The sequence below is a fragment of the Corythoichthys intestinalis genome, chromosome 22 (genome assembly GCF_030265065.1).
Source record: "Corythoichthys intestinalis isolate RoL2023-P3 chromosome 22, ASM3026506v1, whole genome shotgun sequence".
In the NCBI taxonomy this organism is placed as follows: domain Eukaryota; kingdom Metazoa; phylum Chordata; class Actinopteri; order Syngnathiformes; family Syngnathidae; genus Corythoichthys; species Corythoichthys intestinalis.
The window spans coordinates 450,299-473,434 of NC_080416.1; the positions used below are offsets into that span (position 1 = coordinate 450,299).

The 23,136-nt window shown below is 41.2% G+C and overlaps 3 protein-coding genes across 7 annotated transcripts in view; all 3 read left to right on the top strand.

Annotated features, from left to right (window-relative positions):
- Positions 1-6,425, top strand: part of vars2 (valyl-tRNA synthetase 2, mitochondrial) — a 34,129-nt gene extending 27,704 nt beyond the window's left edge. Inside the window, exons 27-32 of one of the 3 annotated variants that reach the window (XM_057827533.1) lie at positions 35-187; positions 278-511; positions 2,890-3,001; positions 3,089-3,273; positions 4,483-4,632; positions 4,744-6,425. In XM_057827533.1, coding sequence (XP_057683516.1) covers positions 35-187; positions 278-511; positions 2,890-3,001; positions 3,089-3,273; positions 4,483-4,632; positions 4,744-4,866 — 957 coding nt within the window. In that variant the 3' untranslated portion in view covers positions 4,867-6,425. Of the gene's footprint in view, positions 1-34; positions 188-277; positions 552-2,889; positions 3,002-3,088; positions 3,274-4,482; positions 4,633-4,743 lie in introns of those variants that run through there. The other 2 variants (XM_057827534.1, XR_009061851.1) reach the window with 2 other exon arrangements.
- Positions 6,426-6,706: 281 nt separating this feature from the next.
- mgat1b (alpha-1,3-mannosyl-glycoprotein 2-beta-N-acetylglucosaminyltransferase b) lies at positions 6,707-17,644 on the top strand. 3 transcript variants are annotated; one of them, XM_057827536.1, is made up of 3 exons: positions 6,707-7,220; positions 10,629-11,763; positions 13,847-17,644. In XM_057827536.1, the coding sequence occupies exons 2-3, from the start codon at positions 10,918-10,920 to the stop codon at positions 14,546-14,548; spliced, it is 1,548 nt and encodes a 515-aa protein (XP_057683519.1). In that variant the 5' UTR covers positions 6,707-7,220; positions 10,629-10,917; the 3' UTR covers positions 14,549-17,644. The 3 variants fall into 3 exon arrangements, with proteins under 3 accessions (XP_057683519.1, XP_057683521.1, XP_057683520.1); XM_057827538.1 differs by lacking the exon at positions 6,707-7,220 and adding an exon at positions 7,234-7,476; XM_057827537.1 differs by lacking the exon at positions 6,707-7,220 and adding an exon at positions 7,529-7,671.
- A 2,289-nt stretch (positions 17,645-19,933) lies between these two features.
- Positions 19,934-22,331, top strand: polr1h (RNA polymerase I subunit H). The gene is made up of 5 exons (XM_057827540.1): positions 19,934-20,307; positions 20,492-20,611; positions 20,739-20,842; positions 20,930-21,039; positions 21,931-22,331. The coding sequence occupies exons 2-5, from the start codon at positions 20,494-20,496 to the stop codon at positions 21,953-21,955; spliced, it is 357 nt and encodes a 118-aa protein (XP_057683523.1). The 5' UTR covers positions 19,934-20,307; positions 20,492-20,493; the 3' UTR covers positions 21,956-22,331.
- The last annotated feature ends 805 nt before the right edge of the window (positions 22,332-23,136 follow it).

The window sequence follows — 23,136 nt, forward strand, 5'->3', positions numbered from 1 at the left end:
ACCAAGACATATGACTACCATTTCTCTTCATTAGACATCTGATTTGAGCAGCATGGATGGATGGATCTGCTCCCGACTGTACAGGACAGTGGCACAAGTAGAGAAGGCCTTTGAGGAATACGAGCTGCATACTGTCACTGCTGCTTTGTACTCTTTCTGGGTACACAACCTGTGCGATGTCTATATGGTGAGGGAAGTAACATATTGAAGTCACTGAAATAGTATTGCTCGATGTCTCAAAAGCACCAAACCAAAAACGTTTGGGTGTGCTTTGTAGGAGAGTGTGAAACCTGTACTACTTCAGCAAAACCAAGGAACGCCGTCCGGCGGCAAAGCGAGAGCCACGGCAAGTGTTGTCCTGTATCACTGTGTATCTGTGTCTCTGGCCCTCCTCTCGCCCATCATGCCATTCCTGACTGAAGAGCTGTGGCAGAGACTCCAGCCATTCAGACCTGAAAGTCAAGCCCAGAAGAGCCTTTGTCTTCAGCCTTACCCCCGCTCTTCTCAACTGGTACCGCCATTACCATTACTTCTACAAGCTCAATTATAATGTACGTACCAAGTCAAATGTTTTGGACTTTGGCCTCGTCAAACTTGGGATTAGCGCACGACTTCACTCGGCTCACATTTCTGTCCGCGGTCATATTTGTTCGTTTGCCCCTTCTCAGTCCAAATGAATTGGCCATCTAGCCAGTGACTTAACGTAGACACTATTCCAGAGGAAAATTTTGGTAGCAGGCTGTTGGTTCCTTTCTTCATATTAGTGCTGCAACGATTAATCCATTAACTCAAGCAATTCGATTAGAAAAAAGATTGGAATTAAATTTTACAGCTTCGAGTATCCGTTGAATTAAATTTTCGTTGCAATGGTTTGTTTTGAAAGTGTTTGCATTTAGTTTTATTGATTTGGGTGGATGCAATGCCTTCTAGTGGCGACAATGAATATGACAAATCATTTCACACGGTTGAGTCCAGCTGCTCCCCGTTAAGACCAACATAAGCTAAGTTTTTGTTTGAGCTAATTTTTTTTTAATGCATTCTTAATTTAATTTATAAGTACACTACACCAAACTTTCGAACCGTAATGTACATAATGAAAAAACCCATATGATACAGTACGGTTCAAAAGTTTGGGGTCACTTAGACCCCAAACTTTTTTTGTTGTTGGAATATGTGTTTGAACGATTTGTTAATAGCATGTAAAAAAAAAAAAAAAAAAAAAAAAAAAGTTAGCATTTTATAGCATTTAAGTCAGCGGACTTTTGCTTTGTAAGTTAGCCAATTGTTCTTTTGTTGTACTTACATCCTACTTTATTTATTTATTTTTTTATCCTGCTTGAGGCTCAGCTCAGGTATTTTAATTTTTTATGTTCCTTATCCGATGACTCGATTATTGGAACTAACCAGTTCATCGATTAATCGACTACGAAAATGATGGATAGCTACAGCCCTACTTCATATAGCGACACCTTTTAAAACGATATATCTATTCCTGCCGTGAGCATATCGATAACCTTTTGGGATACAAAGTATCATGATATCAGCATTTTGATATGTTGCCACACCAATTGACTGTATAGTGCTATCCCACTGCTGGGATTCCATCCCGGTCATAGACTTCATAACGATATGGACGGGTCAGATTCGACCTTTAGTGCGCCACGCCTTCAAGTAGGGCACCATCCCACAATCCGCTTCAGTTATTCAGTCGGTCGCATCAACACATGCAGAGATGCAATGCCAGATTTATGTTGAAAAAGTACGAGAACTGTACCGCATACAAACAGGAAGGATTGTCTCAGGAGTGATTTGTTTGAGGATTCAAGGTAATTATTATATTTTTCATACCATGCATGCATTTTGAAACATGAAAAAAATCAATAGGAAAAATCAGCTGCGACAGCATTGGCATTATACTTCGCAATATTTACGTAAAATAAATGCTACCTGCCAAGAATAGAGACTCTTTTACGTCCATATTTATAAAGAATTCAGGGATTTAAGGATTTATTCCTAAGAATTTTTCACTGGAATTTATGCACAAGAATTTTTCTCGGTTTACATATGGTGGCCACCGCATTGACTGAGAGACTAGCATTGTACTTCGTCATATTTACGTAAAATAAATGCAAACTGCACTTTTTTTTTTTTTTTTTTGCTTTTAACCAAGAGTCGAGACTGTTTTACATCCATATCTATAAAAATTTCTGGGATTTAAGCATTCATTCACAAGAATTTTCAAGGGAAAAAGTTCATTGATTACATATGATGGCCGCTAATTTCTTTACTGACTAGCCTCATAGTATTTACGTAAAATAAATGCTAACTGCATGGCTTTTTTTTGGCTTTTAACCAAGAATCGAGACTGTTTTATGTCCATATGTATAAACAATTTGGGGATTTAAGCATTTATACACAAGAATTTTCACCGGAAAAGCTCTGTTTACATATGGCGGCTGCCACATTGACTGACAGACTAGCATCGTACTTCGACATATTTACGTAAAATAAATGCTAACTGCACATTTTTATTTTATTTTTTTGCTTTTAGCCAAGAATCGAGACTGTTTTACATTCATATCTATAAAGAATTCAGGGATTTAAGCATTTATGCACTAGAATTTTCAACGGAAAAAGCTCTGTGTCTGTGTTTCCACTCGGTCAGCTTTGACAGTAGATAGGCCCCCTACTAATTGGCCCTGCGCCCCGTGTCTCGTCACTATCATTATGAAATCTATGGCCCGGTTTCAAATAATATCACACGTGCCATCTGCTATGAAGCTTTAAGGAACAAGTGTAATCATTCAAATCTTGGAGCAGCATCGGTGGAAAAAAATGACTGTAGACATTCAAGCTTGTATGTTTATTTTATTATTTCCATCCTGCCAGAAACACTGGCATTTCCCAGAAGAGGAAGAGGCTTTTCTCCTGGTCCAGGAAGTGATCCGGGTGGCACGCTCCCTTAGGGCACAATGCGGTTTGACCAAAGAAAAGCCTGAAAGTACGTCTTCACTCGTCATCACTTTATGATATTAATGATTTGAAGATGAATGGTACTATAAGAGCTGGTTTGCCTTATACGTTTCAGTGTGGGCGGTATGTTCACCTAATCAGTCCCAGATTCTCCTTCACTTTGGATCTGCCGTTTGGACTTTGAGCCGAGTCTCCCGCATCAACATCCACTGTCCTGAAGCGCCTCTCTCCACGGCCCCGCCCGAAGGCTGCCTCGTCGGTGTTGTGGACCACACGTGTCAGCTGCACCTTCCTCTTCAGGTAGTCATCCGCTTCTTATCTCAAATCAAGCCGGCCTATATAGTAAGTTTGGTACCCAAAATCATTATTTTGTTGCATCATATTTATTTTTCAATATTAGTAATGTAACCATCTTCTGTAACTCCGTACGATGCTCCTGAAATTTCTTCGTATTTCTGCCCACTGAAGAAGAAGACTAAAGAAACCACAATGGCTTTTTCCTTTGAAAATTCTTGTGAATAAACGCTTCAATCCCTAAATTCTTTATAGATGTGGACGTAAAACAGTCTTGATTCTTGGTTAAAAGCAAAAAGAAAACCTGCAGGTAGCATTTATTTTACGTCAATATTGCGAATTATAAGGCTAGTCTGTAAGGAAAGTAGCAGCCGCCATATGTAAAGAAAGAGCTTTTTCAGTTGAAAATTCTTGTGAAGAAACGCTTCAATTCCTGAATTCTTCATAGATATGGACGTAAAAGAGTCTCGATGCTTGGTTAAAAGCAAAATAAAACAGACAGTTTGCATTTATTTAAATATGTCGAAGAATGATGCTAGTCCGTAGCGATTAATTTCTCCTATTGATTTTTTTTCAGAATGTTTCAATATGCATGCACGGAACGAAAAATATAATAATTACTTTGAGTCCTCGAACAAATCACTCCTGAGACAATCCTTCCTGTTTGTCTGTGGTACAGCTTTCGTACTATTTCAATCCTAAATCAATCGTTGGATCACTGCCTGTGTTGACTCTGCATCCGACTCTGAATAACTGAAGCGGACTGTAGGGCGGCCCCCAACTTAAAGGCGCTGTGCAGTGAATGTGGAATCTGACCCATCAATCATTATGGAGTCTATGATCCAGCGTCATTCAAACTCGCAGTCTTGAAAAAAAGAAGCTCCAAATATTATATAAAAACAGACTAAATAGCATAATGAGCAATGAATGAAATTAGCACAGAATATAAACTTGAAAAGTTATTTCTATATAGCCTCAGCGCCTCGTCGCATGCTGGGAGGCAAGAGTTGCAATATTTTGGGACGACAGCAGAGGTTGTCTGTCATTGAGCATTGACGGCCAAACGAAGCTTCTTGAAGCAATGAAGCTTTGCAGCTAATTGGTTCACTATCAAGTGGTCTTAAAGCTCAAGAGGCAACTTTGTGAAAGCGTTACCATCAGATCTTAGTAACCAATCTGACTAAATAAAAATAAGCCTTTCTTATATTCCCCCAGAGTGCTGTGAAAATTGACAAACAAATAGCCCAGCTCACCCGACGTAAAAGCAAGCTGGTCTCCAAGCTGAACGAGAGCCTCTCCAAAATCCAATCGCCAGACTTCCCGACAAAGGTCCCGGCACACATCAGGCAACAGATGGAGAGTAAGGTAAGATCATGCTTTAGATTGTGTAAAAATGTCATGATGTATTTTGAAGAAGTGGTAAATGTATAAAACTATGAACTTGTTCCACATGTCCGCACGCTTCTTGAATTTCAGACGTCAGCCTTTCGAGCAGAGTTGAAGACTATTGAAGATCAGCTGAAAGCGCTGCAAATGACGGCGACTCCCACAAGCGATTCTAATAATGAGCTCGATCAGTGTCGCACACACAGTTCCTAAGGGCGCATCCTTTTAAAACAAGAAAATCATGACATCATAGGAAAATGAACTGTAATGAATTATATATACCTTGTGAGTATCAAATCCCAGATTAGTATGATTGTATGTGTGTGATGTGTACAACAGATATGTTTGCATTATTATTATTAATATTTGGATTGTATGTGAAGACTGTGCACATTGGCAGTTGCTGTCAGACGGCATTTCCTCCTCAATGGTATTTTTTTCTTAGCACCGTTCAAAAGTTTGGGGTCACTTCGAAATTTCCTCCTTTTTGAAAGAAAAGCACAGTTTTTTTTCAATGGAAAGAACATTAATCAGAAAAACACTAGGGTACATATATGAAAAAGACTCCTTGATGTCTGCCATTTCTGCATCGCGATCCTTGTTATATTACCATGTTTCACCCATAAAATCCCCAAAAAATCCAGCTGTGGTGATTCACAGCTGTGTCTTGAAACTCAGTGGTACATGCAACATAGTTTTTTGGATCAAAACAAAGTACGTACGGGATAATATCTTGTTAAAGTCATGGCATCTTTAATTCTGCTCTTCAACCCATAAGCGGATTTTAAGGGAGGGCCGGGGAAGCCAGCCCCCCCCCCCTCCCCACCCCCGGTGGCCGAAAAGTGCCATTGCTTGAAATTGGCTTTCCTGTATATATAAAAGTTGTAAAGCAATAAAACCGCAACAAAAATGAATGAAATGAACACAAAAAAAAATGATTGGGTCAAAATTATTTTTCGAACAGATCATTTGACTAGCAGCTTAGACGGTCATTTACTTTGCATATAATTTTCAACAACAACAAAAAATAGAGGGAGGGCAATTTTATTTTTCAAATGATTTTTTTCTTTGATTGATTAAATGACTTAGACACAAATATCCTACCCATAATATGGGCCAAACATAAAAAGGATTGTTTCAATCAAAGCAAATTTTTTAATGCCAAATATTTTTTGCATTCAAAAACGTTTTCTATGATTGAAATTTTTCGAAATCGAAAAATAACTTTCACACATTTCAAATTTATTTTTGCATTCAAACACATTTTTTTTTTTTTTGATTGAAGCGACTTGTTTTGATTGAATAATAAAGACACAAATCTACCTCCATATGGCTTCACCCAGGGGATACAATTTTTGACTTGGGTAACCACATTGGCACAACACCGGCGGGCGTACCATATTCAATGGGTGACGATCTTGGTAAAAAGTATTGCCTAAGCAGCCTGATTTAGAATTCCCCTCAAGAATGATGGGAAACGAAAAACGCTTATTGTAAACTTATTATTATAAATATTTTTGTAAGTTAATTTTATTGCTGACACTGCGTTTCGGGGTCATCAAAATGTTGTGCCCCCCACTGTCCAAAAAGTCAAACTCCGCCTATGCTCTCACCTCCAGTTAGGGTTTTGCTGTTTTATTTATTTATTTTTTTAAATGCCCTCCTGTTCAAAAATTTCTTCCCCCAGAAATTTAGATTTTAAGCTTTCCAATGATGTATCACACGTGCATATTGGACAGTTTTGAAAGTTGGCCAAATTGGGGATCCTAGAGCTGCTATATAAATTAAAAAAAAAATTAAATGATACTTTTGGGGGGGGGGTGAAAAACATGTCTTATATGTATCCATTTCCAATGGTAAATCTGAAAAAAATACATTGAACGCACCATTTTTTGGGGGGTGGAGGGGGGGGGGGCGCTACTTCGCGGTTGTTAACTTATCGTGGTGGGTTCTGGGCCCCATTAACCGCGAAAAACGAGGGATTACTTTGCTATTCTTTTCTGCTGCTGATGTAGGTGTTGTCTGTCCCTTTAAAAATATTTATTTGAAAAAAAAAAAAAAAACAACTGGGTAGTGCTCTCGTACATAATGTACAAAAAGTAAATGAATGCAATTTAAATATACATCATTTAAATATTTTAGGGTATACAGTACCGGCGTCCTGGCGCTGGCCGCCCTGGTTCAAATCAAAAAATGAAAAATGAACGAAGCAAGAATCTAAGCCTATCCAGCAAACGAGCCAATCCGGAAGTGTAGTGTAGCGAAGTGAAATAGCGCTGCCGCCGTCATCGAGAAGCAAATAGGGCTGGCCGTTGTTCAAGCGAGCAGCTGGAACGCTAACATTTAGTAGTGGCAAATCAACATCTCCCGTTATAATTTGGAAGTCGCGCTGTGGCTGCCGTCGCTTCTTCAGCCGCTGTGTTCCAGCATCGAAATGAGCTGCAGACGTGATAGCGGCGGAAAGGAAGAGTGGCTAACGTTTGCTAACTCTTAACCAGCTGGACCGGACTCGATCTTCCCCTCCAACATGAGAGGCACACGGTTTTGTCGGAAGCGACATTTAAGTGGTGAGTGACTTCCTCCCGAGGCTGAATGAAAAGTGACCGAACACGGCTCGTCGCCGCCTGACGATATCGTCTGCTTTTAGCTAACGGGCTAGGGGCACGTTTGCGGAACCACTTAGTTTGTTGCTTGGACTTGCCCCTGATAGCGTCGCGGTACCATGACCGACGTAATAGACGCTAATCATCACGTTACATACGTTGGCTTGGCACGGTTAATAATTGGTGACATGACAACATTGCAAGAGGCGGTGCCCGCCCGGTGAGTTGAAGCATTTCTTCAGCTTGTTTGTGGAAACTGGCTGAAGTCTGCTGGCTTTCATGGCACTTTCGTGTCTCGGTAGAACGGATAGGGGAGTGTCTAAGAATAGTTTTAGCTGGTACAGTTTGTAAAAGAGCAACACTGCCCATACTCCGTCATCCTTTGCGAGGGTCGGACGTGTTGCTCCCCGGTCAGGTACCATTTTTTCTTTTGTTTTACTCTAGATTAGTTTTCAATTCTCTTCAACATGAACCTTGACTTTATGTACATTATTACCACTGCCAACCCTCACACATATACATTATTCACGTTATCTGTGAGAGAACAGATTTCATCTAGTCCTAAAGCAGCGGACCACATTTCACATCCATCCTAACCGGATTGTTGTGTGTCTATATTTGCCAACACTAATTGGTTTATACTGTAATGCTAATGCGGAGGCTTCCGAAGTGATGTTCCTGTAACCTACTGTCATCAGAATACATCGTCTTAATCTTACACAGAGATAGTTGAACACGTGCTAAAATCTATATATATTTATGAATGTCAATTTATTTATATTCTTTCACACTCAGTACCTGGAGAATACATTTCTTTAAACAGTTTCATGTGGCATAGGGTAGTGAAGGAGATAGCACCTTTTCTCGTGGGCACCGTCTGTCTGCTTTACTCGAACGCACTTAATATAATCAATCAGGGAATAGTATAATTTCTCGTATTTACTGTTTGTATAACTAACACACCCAATATAAAATAAATAGCACTTATAGTTTAAGGGAAACAAGCAGAATATAGGGCACAAGAGATACGTGACGCCTTCTTATCACAGAAGCCCAACGTGTGTGTCATGCAAGTGACTGAGCGAGATTGACGCTGACAAGCCCAGGTCTGCATCACCAACTCTCGCAATCACTTCTCCCGGACAGTCCAGAACAAATGGCAGGACGCCCTGTCCCAACACAAGGAACACCGGACAATGCCTGATATCCAACTGATAACATGACTGACAAGACTCCAAGAGCCCCTTTGACACAGAGGCAAAATCCACAACCTTCGTTGCCCTGACAACAGTAACTCCCGAATCCTCCTGTCCAATCCACAAACGGACAATAATCTTAAACAAACACACCATTCTTCTTGCTCAAGGCCCGCCAAGCGAGAGCCTTTAAAAGACAATGTTTAACTAATCGTTGTCATTTTTCTCGGGAACCTTTTGTTGACATGTGATAGGGTGACCTTGCCTCCCCGCCTGAGTCTGTTCCTGTTTCGCCTTGTTGTTTGATCGCTCTCGACCTGAATAAATTGTCAACCAGTGTTGTTTTTGTCAATGACGACTATAATGAAATGCCAGTTTCGTCTGACAAGACGAGAACGAGACGAAAATGCGCCATATTTTGTCACATGTTCACAATATGTGTCTGGTTGTGTCACTCATATGATGTGCTGCGACCCCTACAATTCACCTGCTAGTGTCCTCTCCAGTCTTCCCATTGCCTGTTTTAGGATACACGCGCTAAGATTAGTCTTCTTTTCTTGGCAAGAAAAGAGAATATGCAATGTTGCTTTAGCCTTTAAAGGTCTGTGCCAAGTGATCATCACACACTAAATGTAACTCGTAGTGTTACCATAGCATTTACGTTCGTGTTAGCATAAGGCTATAGCTAACGGCAAGCGCCCTATTAAACTATGCTGAGTGAACACACACTAAATGTATCTCGTAGCGTTAGCATAGCATTCACGATAGCATCAGGCTATTGCTAACGGCAAGCGTCCTCTTAAACTCTCAGACAACTTTTTTTTTTTTTTTTTTTACATACAGTTTGTGGCATCCTGGTGGGTATACCTAATTATTTTTCATTTTACAGACAAAAACATTTTCATTAAACTTAGACTAAAACTAGACGAAATTTGTCTTTGAGTTTTCGTCAACAAAAACTAGATGAAGACTGATAAGTAGGGCTGTCAAACAATTAAAATTTTTGTTTGAGTTAATTACAGCTTAAAATTTAATTCATCGTAATTAATCGCGATTCAAACCATCTATATAATATGCCATATTTTTCTGTAAATTATTGTTGGAATGGAAAGATATATACATTCACCATACGGTACATAAGTACTGTATTTGTTTATTATAACAATACATCAACAAGATGGCATGAACATTATTAACATTCTGTTAAAGTGATCCATGGATAGAAAGACTTGTAGTTCTTAAAAGATAAATGTTAGTACAAGTAATAGAAATTTTATATTAAAACCCCTCTTAATGTTTTCATTTTAATAAAATTTGTAAAATTTTCAATCAAAAAAAAAACTAGTAGCCCGCCATTGTTGATGTCAATAATTACACAATGTTCATGGGTGCTTAAGCCCATAAAATCAGTCGCACCCAAGCGCCAGCAGAGGGTGACAAAACTCCAAAAAACACAACGAACAAGTGGACATTGCACTGTGCTGTCATTTTAATCTGTTTGAGCGGGGCATGTGCGTTAATTGTGTCAAATATTTTAACGTGATTAATTTTAAAAAATTAATTACCGCCTGTTAACGCGATAATTTTGACAGCCTTATGAATAAGTATTGCCGTCCAAAAGACTAAGACCAAAATTAAAAAGGCTGCCAAAACAACACTGTTTTCGGTGAGTCTTCTTTAAACCTTTCAAAATGGAGTCAGTACAAAGGGTTAAGACTAAAGGTGAACGTGCGGAGTTGGCCTTTTGGCCGGGATGTCGGGTCCCTCCGGCCCGGGTCGTCGAGATCCCTCCGGCCCGGGTCGTCGGAGCTGCCCCAGCGCGGGTCCGGCGGTTCGGCTGGTGCGATTTCGGCCGTCTGGCTAAAAGGTCAGATTCCTTCAGTAGCATTACAGATAATTCTTTTTACTGCGTCAACATCAATGCATCCTGTCCACATGATTAAATTTCAGGTTACGCACGGACAGTTGAGCTGATACGGGTTAAAATGTGTGCGTGGCTCTCAGCATTGTCTTGTCTGTGGAACCTGGGTCCAAAGGGCTCTTTGAGTGTTAAAGATTGAAGACCTCCGGCTTAGCTCGACACCTGGCCTGGGCAGCCACTAAAGAAAGTGGACTGTTTTCAAATACGTTATTTATTCATTTGTCAATTGGTTTGTTTCTTTCACTCTGTTCACAGGCTGATGGCGAAAGGATAATGTAGGAGTCTCATTCCCTCAACCCAAAGTGACCCCATTTTTCCCCGTTTTTGTCCATCCTCATCTAATGGACTTGATGCATTCCACAGTATTTTTAGTCTCCAGTTCTCCTCTTCAAAAGAAGATAGGGTAACTCTTTAATTTGGTATGATGTAATCAGACATCCTTATCTTTCCAACACCGTTTCCCCACCGGATCCGTAGGACTTTTCCCTGGCCGCAGTACCTGTTCCCTCGCTTTATCCGTGTCCACGTTCAGCGTCCTTGGGCCATGGTCCGAAAGAAAGATTCACTTATACTATGCAGTGCTTTTCTATTCGTCGCTTGGAACGCTTTGCTTTTACTTTACCTTTGGGGACGCCCGCCGATCGGCCGCCTCGGGGAAGGCGGCGGCACCGAACCAGGAGGAAACGAGGAATGGGGTCTCATCAGGGGCAAAGGAAGCCGGAGCAACCTGGCGGGAGAGGTGATCCGCTTGGCAGAGGAAGTTGAAATTCAGCTGGAGACTCAGAAACAGCTGTTGAAACAGATCGAAAGTCACAGGGCGGCGTGGTCGAAGCGGAAAGATGTCGGAAAGAGAGAAATCGCCGTGACCGAACGCGCCGTATCGGAAGCCGTTCTCCGGCCGCCGAAGTCTTCGAAAGACCGCGCGGATTCCCGGGATCCGACTTTTAAACAAACTCAAAAGCCTTTCGCTTCGGTAGCACCGGACTCTAAGCGCCAGTCCGCTCCGGTGAAGAAAGACGGCGACGACGTGAAAACGTCGACTCTTGTCGTGACCCCGGAAGTCATCATTCCTATCCTAGTTATTGCTTGTGACAGAGTTACGGTGAAACGGAGTCTGGACAGGCTGATCCAGTACCGTCCTTCTCAAGAACTCTATCCCATTATTGTCAGCCAGGACTGCGGTCACGCCGAAACGGCCGGCGTCATCGGTTCGTACGGCGATCGGGTGACGCACATAAAGCAGCCGGACCTTTCCGACATCAGAGTTCGGCCGGAGCACCGCAAGTTCCAGGGCTACTACAAAATTGCCAGGCATTATCGTTGGGCCCTTAACCAAGTATTCAAGACTTTTTCACAGTCCACCGTCGTCATCGTGGAGGATGACCTTGAGGTGAGTTCTGGCCTGCTTCTTCCTTTGCCATGCTTACCAAAAGTATTGGCACCCTTGCAATTCTGTCAGATCATGCTCAATTTCTCCCAGAAAATGATTGCAATTACAAATGCTTTTGTAGTAATATCTTCATTTATTTTGCTTGCAAAGTAAGAACACAAAAGAGAGTGGGAAAAAAAAAATCATTGTCATTTAACACAATACTCCAAAAATGGTCCGGACTTGTACTTGGTAGCACAACCTTTAGACAAAATAACTGCGAACAACCGCTTCCGGTATCCATCAATGAGTTTCTGCTGGAATTTTTGACCATTCTTCTTTGGCCAACTGCTCCAGATCTCTGAGATTTGAAGATCTATCCACAGGTGTTCTATGGCATTCATGTTTGGACTGATTGCTGACCACTTAAGAAGTCTCCAGTGCTTTCTCTCAGACTATTTTCTTGTGCTTTTTAAAGTGTTTTCGGGTCATTGTCGTGCTGGAAGACCCATGAGCCAGCCTTCTCACACTGGGCCCTACATGATCCTGCAAAATTTGTCGGTACTCTTCAGACATGCACACGGTCAAGCAGTCCAGTGCCAGAGGCAGCAAAGCACCCCAAAACATCAGAGAACCTCCGCCATATTTGAACATGGGGACCATCTTCTTTTCTTTGAAGGCCTCGTTGACACCTTTTCCCCAAAAAGCTCTACTTTTGTCTCATCTGACCAGAGAACATTCGTTTTTGGCTTTATCAGGTAAGTTTTGGCAAACTCCAGCCAGGCTTTTTTATGTCTCTGGGTCAGAAGCGGGATCTTCCTGGGTGTCCTATCGTAGAGTCGCTTTTCATTCAGACGGCGGCAGATTTTATGGGTTGAAAAGAAAAATTGATGGTAGATTTCAACGAAAGATTGTGCGGAGGGTGGATAAAGAACCTCAACTAACATCCAAACAAGTTCAAGCTGTCCCGAAGTCCGAGGGTACGACAGTGTCAACCCGTACTAGCCGTCTGCGTTTTAGAAGAATGTTCTCTGGTTAGATGAGACAAAAGTAGAGCTTTTTGGGAAAAGGCATCAACATAGTTTACAGGAGGAAAAAAAACGAGGCCTTCAAAGAAAAGAACACGGTCCCCACAGTCAAACGTGGCAGAGGTTTCCTGATGTTTTGGGGTTGCTGCTGCCTCTGGCACTGGACTGCTTGACCGTGTCTGAAGACTACCAACAAATGTTGCAGCATAATGTAGAAGGCTGGGTCTCCCTCAGAAGTCATGGGTCTTCCAGCAGGACATTGACCCAAAAGCACTAGAAAATGGTTAGAGGTAAAGCACTGGAGAATTCTAAAGTAGCCAGACCTGAATCCCATAGAACACCTGTGGAGAGATCTGAAAATGTCAGAGACCTGGAGCAGTTGGCCCAAGAAGAAAGCTCTAAAATTCCAGCAGAGCAGAAGCGGTTGTTTGCAGTTATTTTGTTGAATGGTTGTGCTACCAAGTATTAGGCTGAGAGCGCCAATACTTTTGTCCGGCCCATTTTTGGAGTTTTGTGTAAAGTGATGATTTTTTTTTTTCATTTTCTTTTGTGTTTTTTCATTGCAAGCAAAAATAAATGAAGGTATTACGACCAAAGCATTTATAATTGCAATCATTTCCTGGGAGAAATTGAGCATCATCTGACAGAATTGCAGGGGTGCCAGTACTGCATGTGTATTTTTATTTATTTTTTGGCCCAATTATAACGGTTCATGTGGATGAACTCCTGACCTGGAAAAAAACCCCCATCAGACATTGTAAGCAGTTCTTGAGTATTCATTTCTATATTTTTTTCACTTGTACGTGTGTCACTGTTTTGGAGGACTATATTTACTTTTGCTTGAGTATAATTCTTTTGAAGTAACGCTACTCTTGAGTAAAAATTTTGGCTATTCTACTCATCGCTGCATGTGTGTATTCAGAAGTATAATCAAGTTTGAGCACCCCTATTCAAAATTTTTCTTGATAAGTCATTGGTTGTAAGGATCAGCAATTTCACATAGCACACAAAGTGGAAAAGAGGAATTACAGAAAGAGTACCATAATTACAAGAGGAATCTTTTTGTCCATCTTTAGGTGGCACCCGATTTCTTTGAGTATTTCCGTGCCATGTACCCGATCCTGCGGTCCGACCCGACCCTGTGGTGCGTATCCGCCTGGAACGATAACGGCAGAGACGCCTTGGTGGATCCGTCCAGAGCCGGTCTTCTCCATCGGACGGACTTCTTCCCCGGGCTGGGCTGGATGCTGCTGAAAGAAGTGTGGGACGAGCTGGAACCCAAATGGCCTTCCGCGTTCTGGGACGACTGGATGCGTCTGCCCGAGCAGCGCAAGGACCGCTCGTGCATTCGCCCGGAAATCTCGCGGACCATCACCTTTGGCCGAAAAGGCGTCAGTTTAGGTCAATTCTTTGACCAGTATCTACGCTATATTAGACTCAACACGGAATTTGTGCCTTTTACCAAACGAGACTTCTCTCACTTGCTGAAAGAGAACTACGACGAAAAGTTCATCAGAGAAGTGTACGGCGCCCCGCTGGTGAAGATCGAGGAACTGCAACAGGGAGGAAGTTTAAGAGGACCCGGTCCGTACAGAGTCAAGTACTCCAGCAGGGATAGTTTTAAAGTCCTCGCCCGCAATTTGGGGGTGATGGACGACTTGAAATCGGGAGTCCCGAGGACAGGCTACAGGGGCGTCGTCAGTTTCCTGCACCGCGGTCGAAGGGTGTTCTTGGCTCCGCCGGAGGGTTGGACGCAATATGACGTCAGCTGGAGTTGAGACGCATCCCTTCCGTTCGGGTCCCGGTTTTTCCACAAGGAATTCCAACGGCGCACCGTTTGGACCGCGAGCTCGCCGGGAAGTTTGACGAAGGAGGGCGCTCGCTCGGGATCGAGTATTGTGAAAGAAAAGTTCCACGGCTTCAAAAGCTTTTGGCAAAGTGCCTTTCTTGTTCCGCCCGTTCAAATGGGTTTGTTGTCGTATTTTCTTATAACTTAAATAACCTGACAAAGCAGCTGTAAATAATGTTTGACAACTGACGAGCGAAAAAGCATCTGGCAGGACGTGTCGGTGAAAAGATAGCGCAAGCCAAAAATCCTCAAATTTATCATCCTGGCGAAGATGTCAAAGTGCACATACAGTGGTATGAAAAAATATCTGAACCTTTTGGAATTTCTCACATTTCTGAAGAAAATCACCATAAAATGTGATCTGATCTTTGTCAAAATCACACGGATGAAAACAAAAGTGCGCTTTAACTAAAACCACCCAAACATTTATAAGTTTTCATATTTTAATGAGGATAGTATGCAAACAATGCCAGATGGGGGGGAAAAAATAAGTAAGTGAACCATCACATTTAATATTTTCTTTTGTTGTCCCGCCCTCTGGCAGCAATAACTTCAACCAGACGCTTCCTGTAACTGCAGATCAGTCTGGCACATTGATCTTGGCCCATTCTTCTCTGCAAAACTGCTGTAGGCCAGTCTGATTCCTGGGATGTTGGGCAGTAATCACTGTCTTTCGGTCATGCAACAGCATCTCAATGGGGTTCGAGTCTGAACTTTGACTTGGCCACTCCAGAACGTGTATTTTGTTCTCCTGAAACCGTTCTGAAATAGATTTACTTCTGTGTTCGGAGGTGTTCCTGCAAAACATCCTGCGTAACTTTTGAATTCATTCTTCCATTAGTGATTGCAAGTTGTCCTGGCCCGGAGGTAGCAAAACTTCCCCAAATCATGATGCTCCCTCCACCATACTTCACAGTGGGGATAAGGTGCTGATGGTGGTGAGTTGTTCCATTTTTCCTCCACACATGACGTTTTGTGTTACTCCCAGATAATTCAATTTTGGTTTCATCAGTCCACAAAATATTTTGCCAAAACATCTGTGGAGTGTCCAAGTGCCTTTTTCCGAACGTTAAACGAGCAACAATGTTATTTTAGACGGCAAGCGGTGGCTTCCTCCGTGGAGTCCTCCTAGGAACACCATTCTTGGCCATAGTTTTACATATCGTTGAGGTATTGGACTGTGCCAGTGATTTCTGTAAGTCTTTAGCAGACACTCTAGGGTTCTTTTTTACCTCTCTAAGTATTCTGCGCTGAACGCTTGGCGTCATCTTTGGTGGACGGCCAGTCCTTGGGAGAGAAGCATCAGTGCCAAACTCTCTCCATTTGTAGACGACAACTCTGACTGTCGCATGATGAACATCTAGACTTTTAGATGTGGTTTTGTATCCTTTCCCACCTTTATAAAAATCAACAATCCTTGATCGGAGGTCTTCAGACAGCTCTTTTGACAGTGCCACGATGCACATCAGACAATGCTTCTCATCTAGACATTTCTTACCAGGTGTGTGTTTTATAGTGGGCAGGGCAGCTTTAAACCACTCATCAGTGATTGGGCACAGACCTGTATTACAATGTGTGATTTTGACACAGATCAGATCACATTTGATGGTGATTTTATGTAGAAATGTGAGAAATTCCAAAAGGTTCAGATGCTTTTTCATAGCACTGTATGAGGTGAAAGATGACAAAAAAGGAGCAGGTATTTTCTTAATCCAATGAAAATGAACCTGCATAACCCTGTCAAGTCATGATAAATATATAAGGCCCTATCTCCTAAACCCAAATATTATACAACTTGGCTACACCGTTTAGCAACAATTGTCGTGAAAGTCGAGATTACCAATTATTTTCAAAAACATAATAAACAGAAGTATTTATGTTGGTTACCTGAAATTTGACCACTGTTGTCCTGAGGGCACTCCCTAAAGCAACAAATCTAGCTATGTTTGTTTTCTTTGACTTCGAACTGACTCTTATTTATATGATTCATTTGCTATCTAAAAAATGTGGCATTGTGTCACACAAATTAATGTTAACAGAAGTCGCGTTGTGAAAAAACATTTGCTACATTTCATGAGACCGAGTATGTTGGATTATTCCGTTTGGTGTATGTATTCAAGATACTATTAGATGGACTGACAATCTTGTTTTCATGCGTTCGGTTTTAAAAGGTGTCCACTGTGTTTCGTTTCTCCCTGTGTAGCATTCGATCCATTTCTCTTCCGCTTGATTGTCAGCGTTAATGAATCGAATTTCGACCGCTCGCGACAGTTGACGGAATTTTGTCCGTCTAAAGATAAGGAGGAATTTTCAAGTTGTATTTCATCTTGAAACTTTTGCCGAGCAGAGTGACGTTTCAACTCGCGGCGGCCCCGATTGGAGGCCGCTCGTCGTTTCCATCCAAACATTGTTTGGTTAACTTGGGTTTGTTGAAAAACCCAAATGATTGTCTTTTTTTTTTTTTTTGTCAAGAAATCACCACTGTACTGTATTAATTAAGCCTCGGGAAGGTACCCGTGATTGATTGACATCTCTGTGAAATGAAACACTGCCGGATGTGTTTAGAACTTTAATACATTATAAATAAAATCAACTATTTTGATATTTGTGTAAATGTTGGAAACTGTCTTTGGTGTACTCGTGCTTGGTCCTGAAAGTAGCTGCGACAGCAAGGCCCGTATCCTGCAAAACAAGGGAAGAGTTCACAGGCCTCGTGACGACGGCTTTCTGCCATTGAGAATTTGATTAGTTACAAACAAGTCTTCTGTTGTGAGTGACCCACCGAATCTACTGTCGCCATCCATTTTTCATACTTGTCCTCGTGAGGCTTGCGTGTGAGCTGACGTCTGTCCCGGATAACGTTGGTCAGAGGCAAGGTCGACCAAAGTATAGACATTCTCACTTGAATTCAATGTCAAAAGTGGAGCCAATGTGCCCACTATAACGGACATTTTCTAATTCTGCATAATTGTTGCTGACTTCTCCATGATCATACTGTTCAAGGTGAAAATAAATGGTCTTTGAATTGGCAGTACTATAAGATTGAAAACGTCACACTACTGACTGTTTGCAACAGAGGTATAAAATCATCAATGGTATTTTTTTCTTTTTTTTAAAGGTTTCTCAATACACTATATAAAATGATTGTGCTAATGCGACACAAAACACAGACACGGAAAATGTTTTCAGCACAAAAGAAAACTCATGTAAAACAGGAAGTTGAGTAAGCATCTTAACAGGATAAGTGAGCAGAAGCAACTGCTGACCACAGCTTCTGGGCTGAGGGGGGTTGTCATGGCAGAACATTTTAAATGCTGGCGAGCAAAGCTTTCATTGTTATTCTAAATTTGCTGCGACTGACATAATGGAAACCCAGATCATTGTGTTATTTTGAATTCTTTCCTGGTCTGCTTATCGAAAGCCTTAGTTCAGTTTTTGGCTAGAACCCCAGGGGTTCTGTTAGTTAAACGTTTGTGGCGCTTTCTTTTGTGTTGCTTATTCAGAAAATGGGCAGAAGAGGGCTTTAGGGCAGAAACGAGTAACGAACACAGGGATTCTTAATTGACAATACTTTAGATAAGGGGTCGGCAACCAATGGCTCACGAGACCAATCTGGCTCTTTTGACGGCTGCGTCTGGCCCGTAGACAAATCTTTAAATATTTAAAAAAAAAAAAAGTTTCATTATACTCCATTGCATAAAACTGCGACAGTCACCGGTCATATGCTGGTGTTGTGCAGTAATGAGCAGACGTCGCTTTTGTGGCATATGTTAACTTTTTTAATGCTCCGACAACACTCCCGCACTTCACACTATATATCATCAAATAGCAACCTAGATGCGCTACGTAAGATCCCCCCCCAAGTCCCATGCCATTGGCTGCATGAGCCCAGGGTGATCATGGGATACGTAGTCTATAATACAACTGGCGAGTAGAAAACCGTTTGGCAGTAATTTTAGTGGGAAAGTGGCAAACATACATGTCGTTGTGTCTATCAATCACATAGGCAACGCAGATGAGGCAGAGACAATGTTCAAGTGGGGTTGCTGCATTTTGCTGTTGAAAATAGCATGTGCATGAGATCAGGAATTGTTTTCAGTTTCGTTTTCCGCGTTGGCATTTAATTTTACAAACCCTTTTGAGAAAATGGCAAAAAGGAAAAAAAGACTAGGAGTATCGTACTTTTAAGCAGGACATAAATGCGACACCGTTTTTTTTCTCTCGCTTTGGATGAGTCAACTGACGTAAGCTATTCATCACAGTTCAGCGTGATTGCAAGGGTTTGACTATGAAAGGGACAACAAGAGGGGAGGATTTATTCAATTCCTTCACTGAGTTTGGTAAAGAAAAAAAATCTACCAATGGATAAACTTGTTTCCGTGTTCGCTGATGGTGCTCCGTGCATAAGTTTCTCAACCCCTGCATGAAGCTTAACCCTACCAAGTAGCAACCAGACTACAAATCAGCAAAACTATGCAGCACCAGAAGTCGCATTAACGGTAAGAAATACCATCATTGATTAGCAACAGCATAACTGTTATTAAAAAGAATTTAGAGACTTATTGTACTTTAAAAGTATTGAATAAATGCACACATTACTTGTATTTGTAGTTTTCAACATACTAGTATTGTATGGCTCTCACGGAATTAATTTTAAAAATATGTGGTGTTCATGGCTCTCAGCCAAATAGGTTCCCGACCCCTGCTTTATATGTTTGTAATGGTGCACAAGAAGGCCCTTGTAAGAGTTTTTGAAAAGTTTATGTAGGAAACGGTCATTCTATAAATGTTTCCGACATTTGCTGTCCTTATAAATTTTTTTTTTTTTTTTTTTAAAGAGTCTAAGTGCGAATAGATCCCCAAGAAAGGGGCAACATACATCAATGTTCCTTTTGAATCTACTTATAACACAATGGGTTTTTTTGTATTATATTTTTTTATTAAAAACAAAATGGTAGACAGAACAAACAACAATACAAAGCAAAAAGTAGAAGAAGAATCAATAATACACAAGAAAAAAACAAAATAATACAAACACAAACATGCCAGGGGGTACAAACATTCCAAACATTGCACATCAGAGAAAAAAAACAATGAGTAATACTTTAAGCAATTATTCACCAAAAAGTTTCATCTTTTCACGAGAAGGAAAGTATCGACGTCATTTTCGCGCGACCTCAAAGTCTCTTTTTACCATAGATATAATATTACGTGTGTACATAACTAGTTGTAAATAGGACGAGCGGGCGGGGCCATCTTAAAGCAGTACACTTTTCAGGCGTAGCTAGTACAAGGCGCGTGGAATTTCTTAACTCGGCGGAATCTTGCCGGATTCTCACTTTAGTTTATAACCGCGTTCACGTGGCCATTACTGACGCTTGATGTTGAAAATTATTTTTTGGAAAGATGCCTTTCCTTGACCGCATCTCTGACATCTATGAAAAACCAAGACGGTTGAAAATGGATAGATATTTGAAATGACAAGCCCCATGTTTATCAAATGTCACTGACACAAGATGGCCGTTCCGGTTGGCACACATCATCTCATCTAGTTCTACATACGCGTTATATTGTGCTTAAAGTCTTGTGGGACCCACGAATGCGAAAGCTTACAAGTCGTAAACTGGCAACAAAAGCAAGACGAAAGCGAAAACTTTTTATTATCAAAGTTATTTTGACAACTTAAAGGTTTGTAGCAATCGTGTTTACCGATGCGAAACGGCTTACTTAACATGCACGTAACAGTTGTAGTGCTGTATCGACATGTGCTGCATATCGATCTTCTTTCTGAACACATACGTTCCCCGTTTGCACTTTACTGCTTTATGAGTGAATATGAACACTAAGTGAAGGCTATCTTTCCTCAATACAGAGATGTCTTGTTTTCGCGGCGATCCCAACTTCTGTCCAGAGTGTGGGAATGTTCTTCCTCTACCAGGGCTTCTAAACGCCGTGCGGTGTCCCCGCTGTTCCTTCTCCATCGCTGTATCGGGTACATCCAGCTATACCTTTCCTACGACTGAGCTCGTAGTCCTATTTTTGTCTTTCTAGGGCCCTAATACTATATCAAACTACCAATTTCTTGATTTACCAGAATTGCGTGTTCATGTTTTGCTTAGAGTTTTCAGGTCGGGAAATTCGCTCAACTGTTGTCTTTAATCCATTGGACAAGTCCTCTCTGGTTCAAGAGGATAGCGATGAGTCTAAAATGAAGGGTCCTGTGGTAAGATGGGATATTATGTGTCCAGTCTCTCTCTCCAGTGTAATTATGGTCATCACTGACGTTTGACGATTTTGTTTTCTTTTTTAGATCGACAGACGTTGTTCCCGCTGCAATAAAGAAGGCATGATTTATCACACCAGGCAAATGAGATCTGCAGACGAAGGCCAGACCGTCTTCTTCACTTGTGTACACTGCAGGTAGACACATCTCACATTTAGTTGAATTTTGATATAAGAACAATTCAACTCATCTACAGTGGTACCGCTACATACGAAGTTAATTGGTTCCGGGACCTTGTTTGTAAGTCGAAATGGTCGTATGTCGAGCAGGATTTTCCCATAAGAATACATTATGATTCAATTAATGTGTTCCGCAGCTAAATACTGCTGGTACTATTACAAATGGCAATTACACATAGCAAAACACATAATTTATTCATAAAAACTGGAATAATCATTCCTGTAATAATCTAACGAGTTGGGTTCTAATGTGGCGGACTTTTATTGCTGTACCTGAACACACCACGTGGCTACGCTGAGATAAAAAGCGCGGTTCTATTTTACTTTTTAATGTTTTGTTGTTGCCGTCAACTGGAGAGGACGGTAGGCGTGTTGTGTTGCACAAGTTCTGAAATAAATCATGCGAAAGCGCCTCGGTTCGCGGGGACGGGCCCCCTTGCCCCCGCCGATCGTGGCGTTCTGGGGCTTCTTCCCCGGAGGCTTTCGGCCTGGCTCTCCACCGCGGCCGATTGCTGAGAGCCGGCCCTCACCTTCATTGCGCCTCGGGGTTTCGTCGCTGGGAGCGCCGCCTTTTTCACTTCGCCACCCGCACTAACTTTCTCGGAACTTGTGTTGATTTCTCTCACAAGAAAATCCGAATTGCACTTGTTTGCAGCGCTGTCATGTCCTCGTATTTCGAGCGTGTCTTCAGACGTAGAAACAAATGGCGGGTCAAATTTTACGTCGGATGTCGAGAAGGTCGTGTGTCGAAGCAATCGTATGTTGAAGTACCACTGTAGAAGTGCAGACAAAATGAACTGAACATAAAGTGACACTGGTATGTATTGGTTGATGATTGTACTGTTACAGGTTTCAAGAGAAGGAAGACTCCTGAGAGGATTTCCGTGTGGCTGCTCCGCTTTTATGTTTTGCTAAAGAGACGGGATTGAATTTAAGGACAGCACCTGCATTGTTAAACTTTTACTTCAATCTTGTCCCAATATTTTGGTGTAAATTTTTTTTTCTTAATCGCTGTAATATTTCTGTATGTATTGTATTCTATAAAACATTTGTTGAACTGACATTTTGTATTTTGCACTATAGATGTCACAATTAAATGCTTATACTTTAGATATATTTTTATAGATTTTCTTTATGCAACAACTCAGTTCTGAAATGCATTTGATCTGTTAAGGGGCAGCACGTTCAACCTATTGACTAATCCAAGAATGATTAGCTAGTGGCGAGCTAGATATTATATTAATAATAAAGATAATAAGACTGGCTAGTAGTAGTTATATTAAACAGCAAAACCCTATCTGGAGGTGTGAGCATGAAAGAGCAGAATTAAAGACGCCATGACTTTAACGAGATATTAAAACTACATGTAGCATGTATCACTGAGTGTCAAGACACAGGTGTGAATGGCCATAGCTGGATTTTTGGGGAATTTTATGGGTGAATTATGGTAATATAACAAGAATCGCGATGCAAAAATCACGGACATCAAGGAATGGTCAAGACTTTCATATATTTAGCCCTTTAAACATTTTTTTCAGATTTTCTTTGGGTCGATTAGCATCGAACATATTGGAGAAAATGCGACGGTAACAAAAAAAAAATCCAATTAAGCGACAGTTATGAGGTAGATATCTGACTTTTTTTTACTGACACCATTTTTTCATTGTGACATAATCTGTTTAACAGTTTAAAATATTCGAGTGAACGATTTTTTAAAAGTTTTTTTTTTTTTTCTAAACGAAATATTAGACCAATTAATGATTCTAAGCTAAAAATTAGACATTTTGAATAATGAATATAATTGATTACATTAGTTTTACGGCTGGGTTGAAACAAGCGGGTTCACAACGTCTGTAAACGGGGGTTTCCAGGGTAAAACGGACAAAAACAGTTTGGGGGCTTGATGCGCCATTAATCTGCAATGGCAGCATATTGTTCTATCAAACACAACAGTTGTTTGGCATAATATAGAGCAGTTTATTTTAAAGAGGGGTGTAAGAGCAGAAACTGCTTTTTCAGCCTTGTCTGTGTTTTCCGCCATATATTTTTTATAGG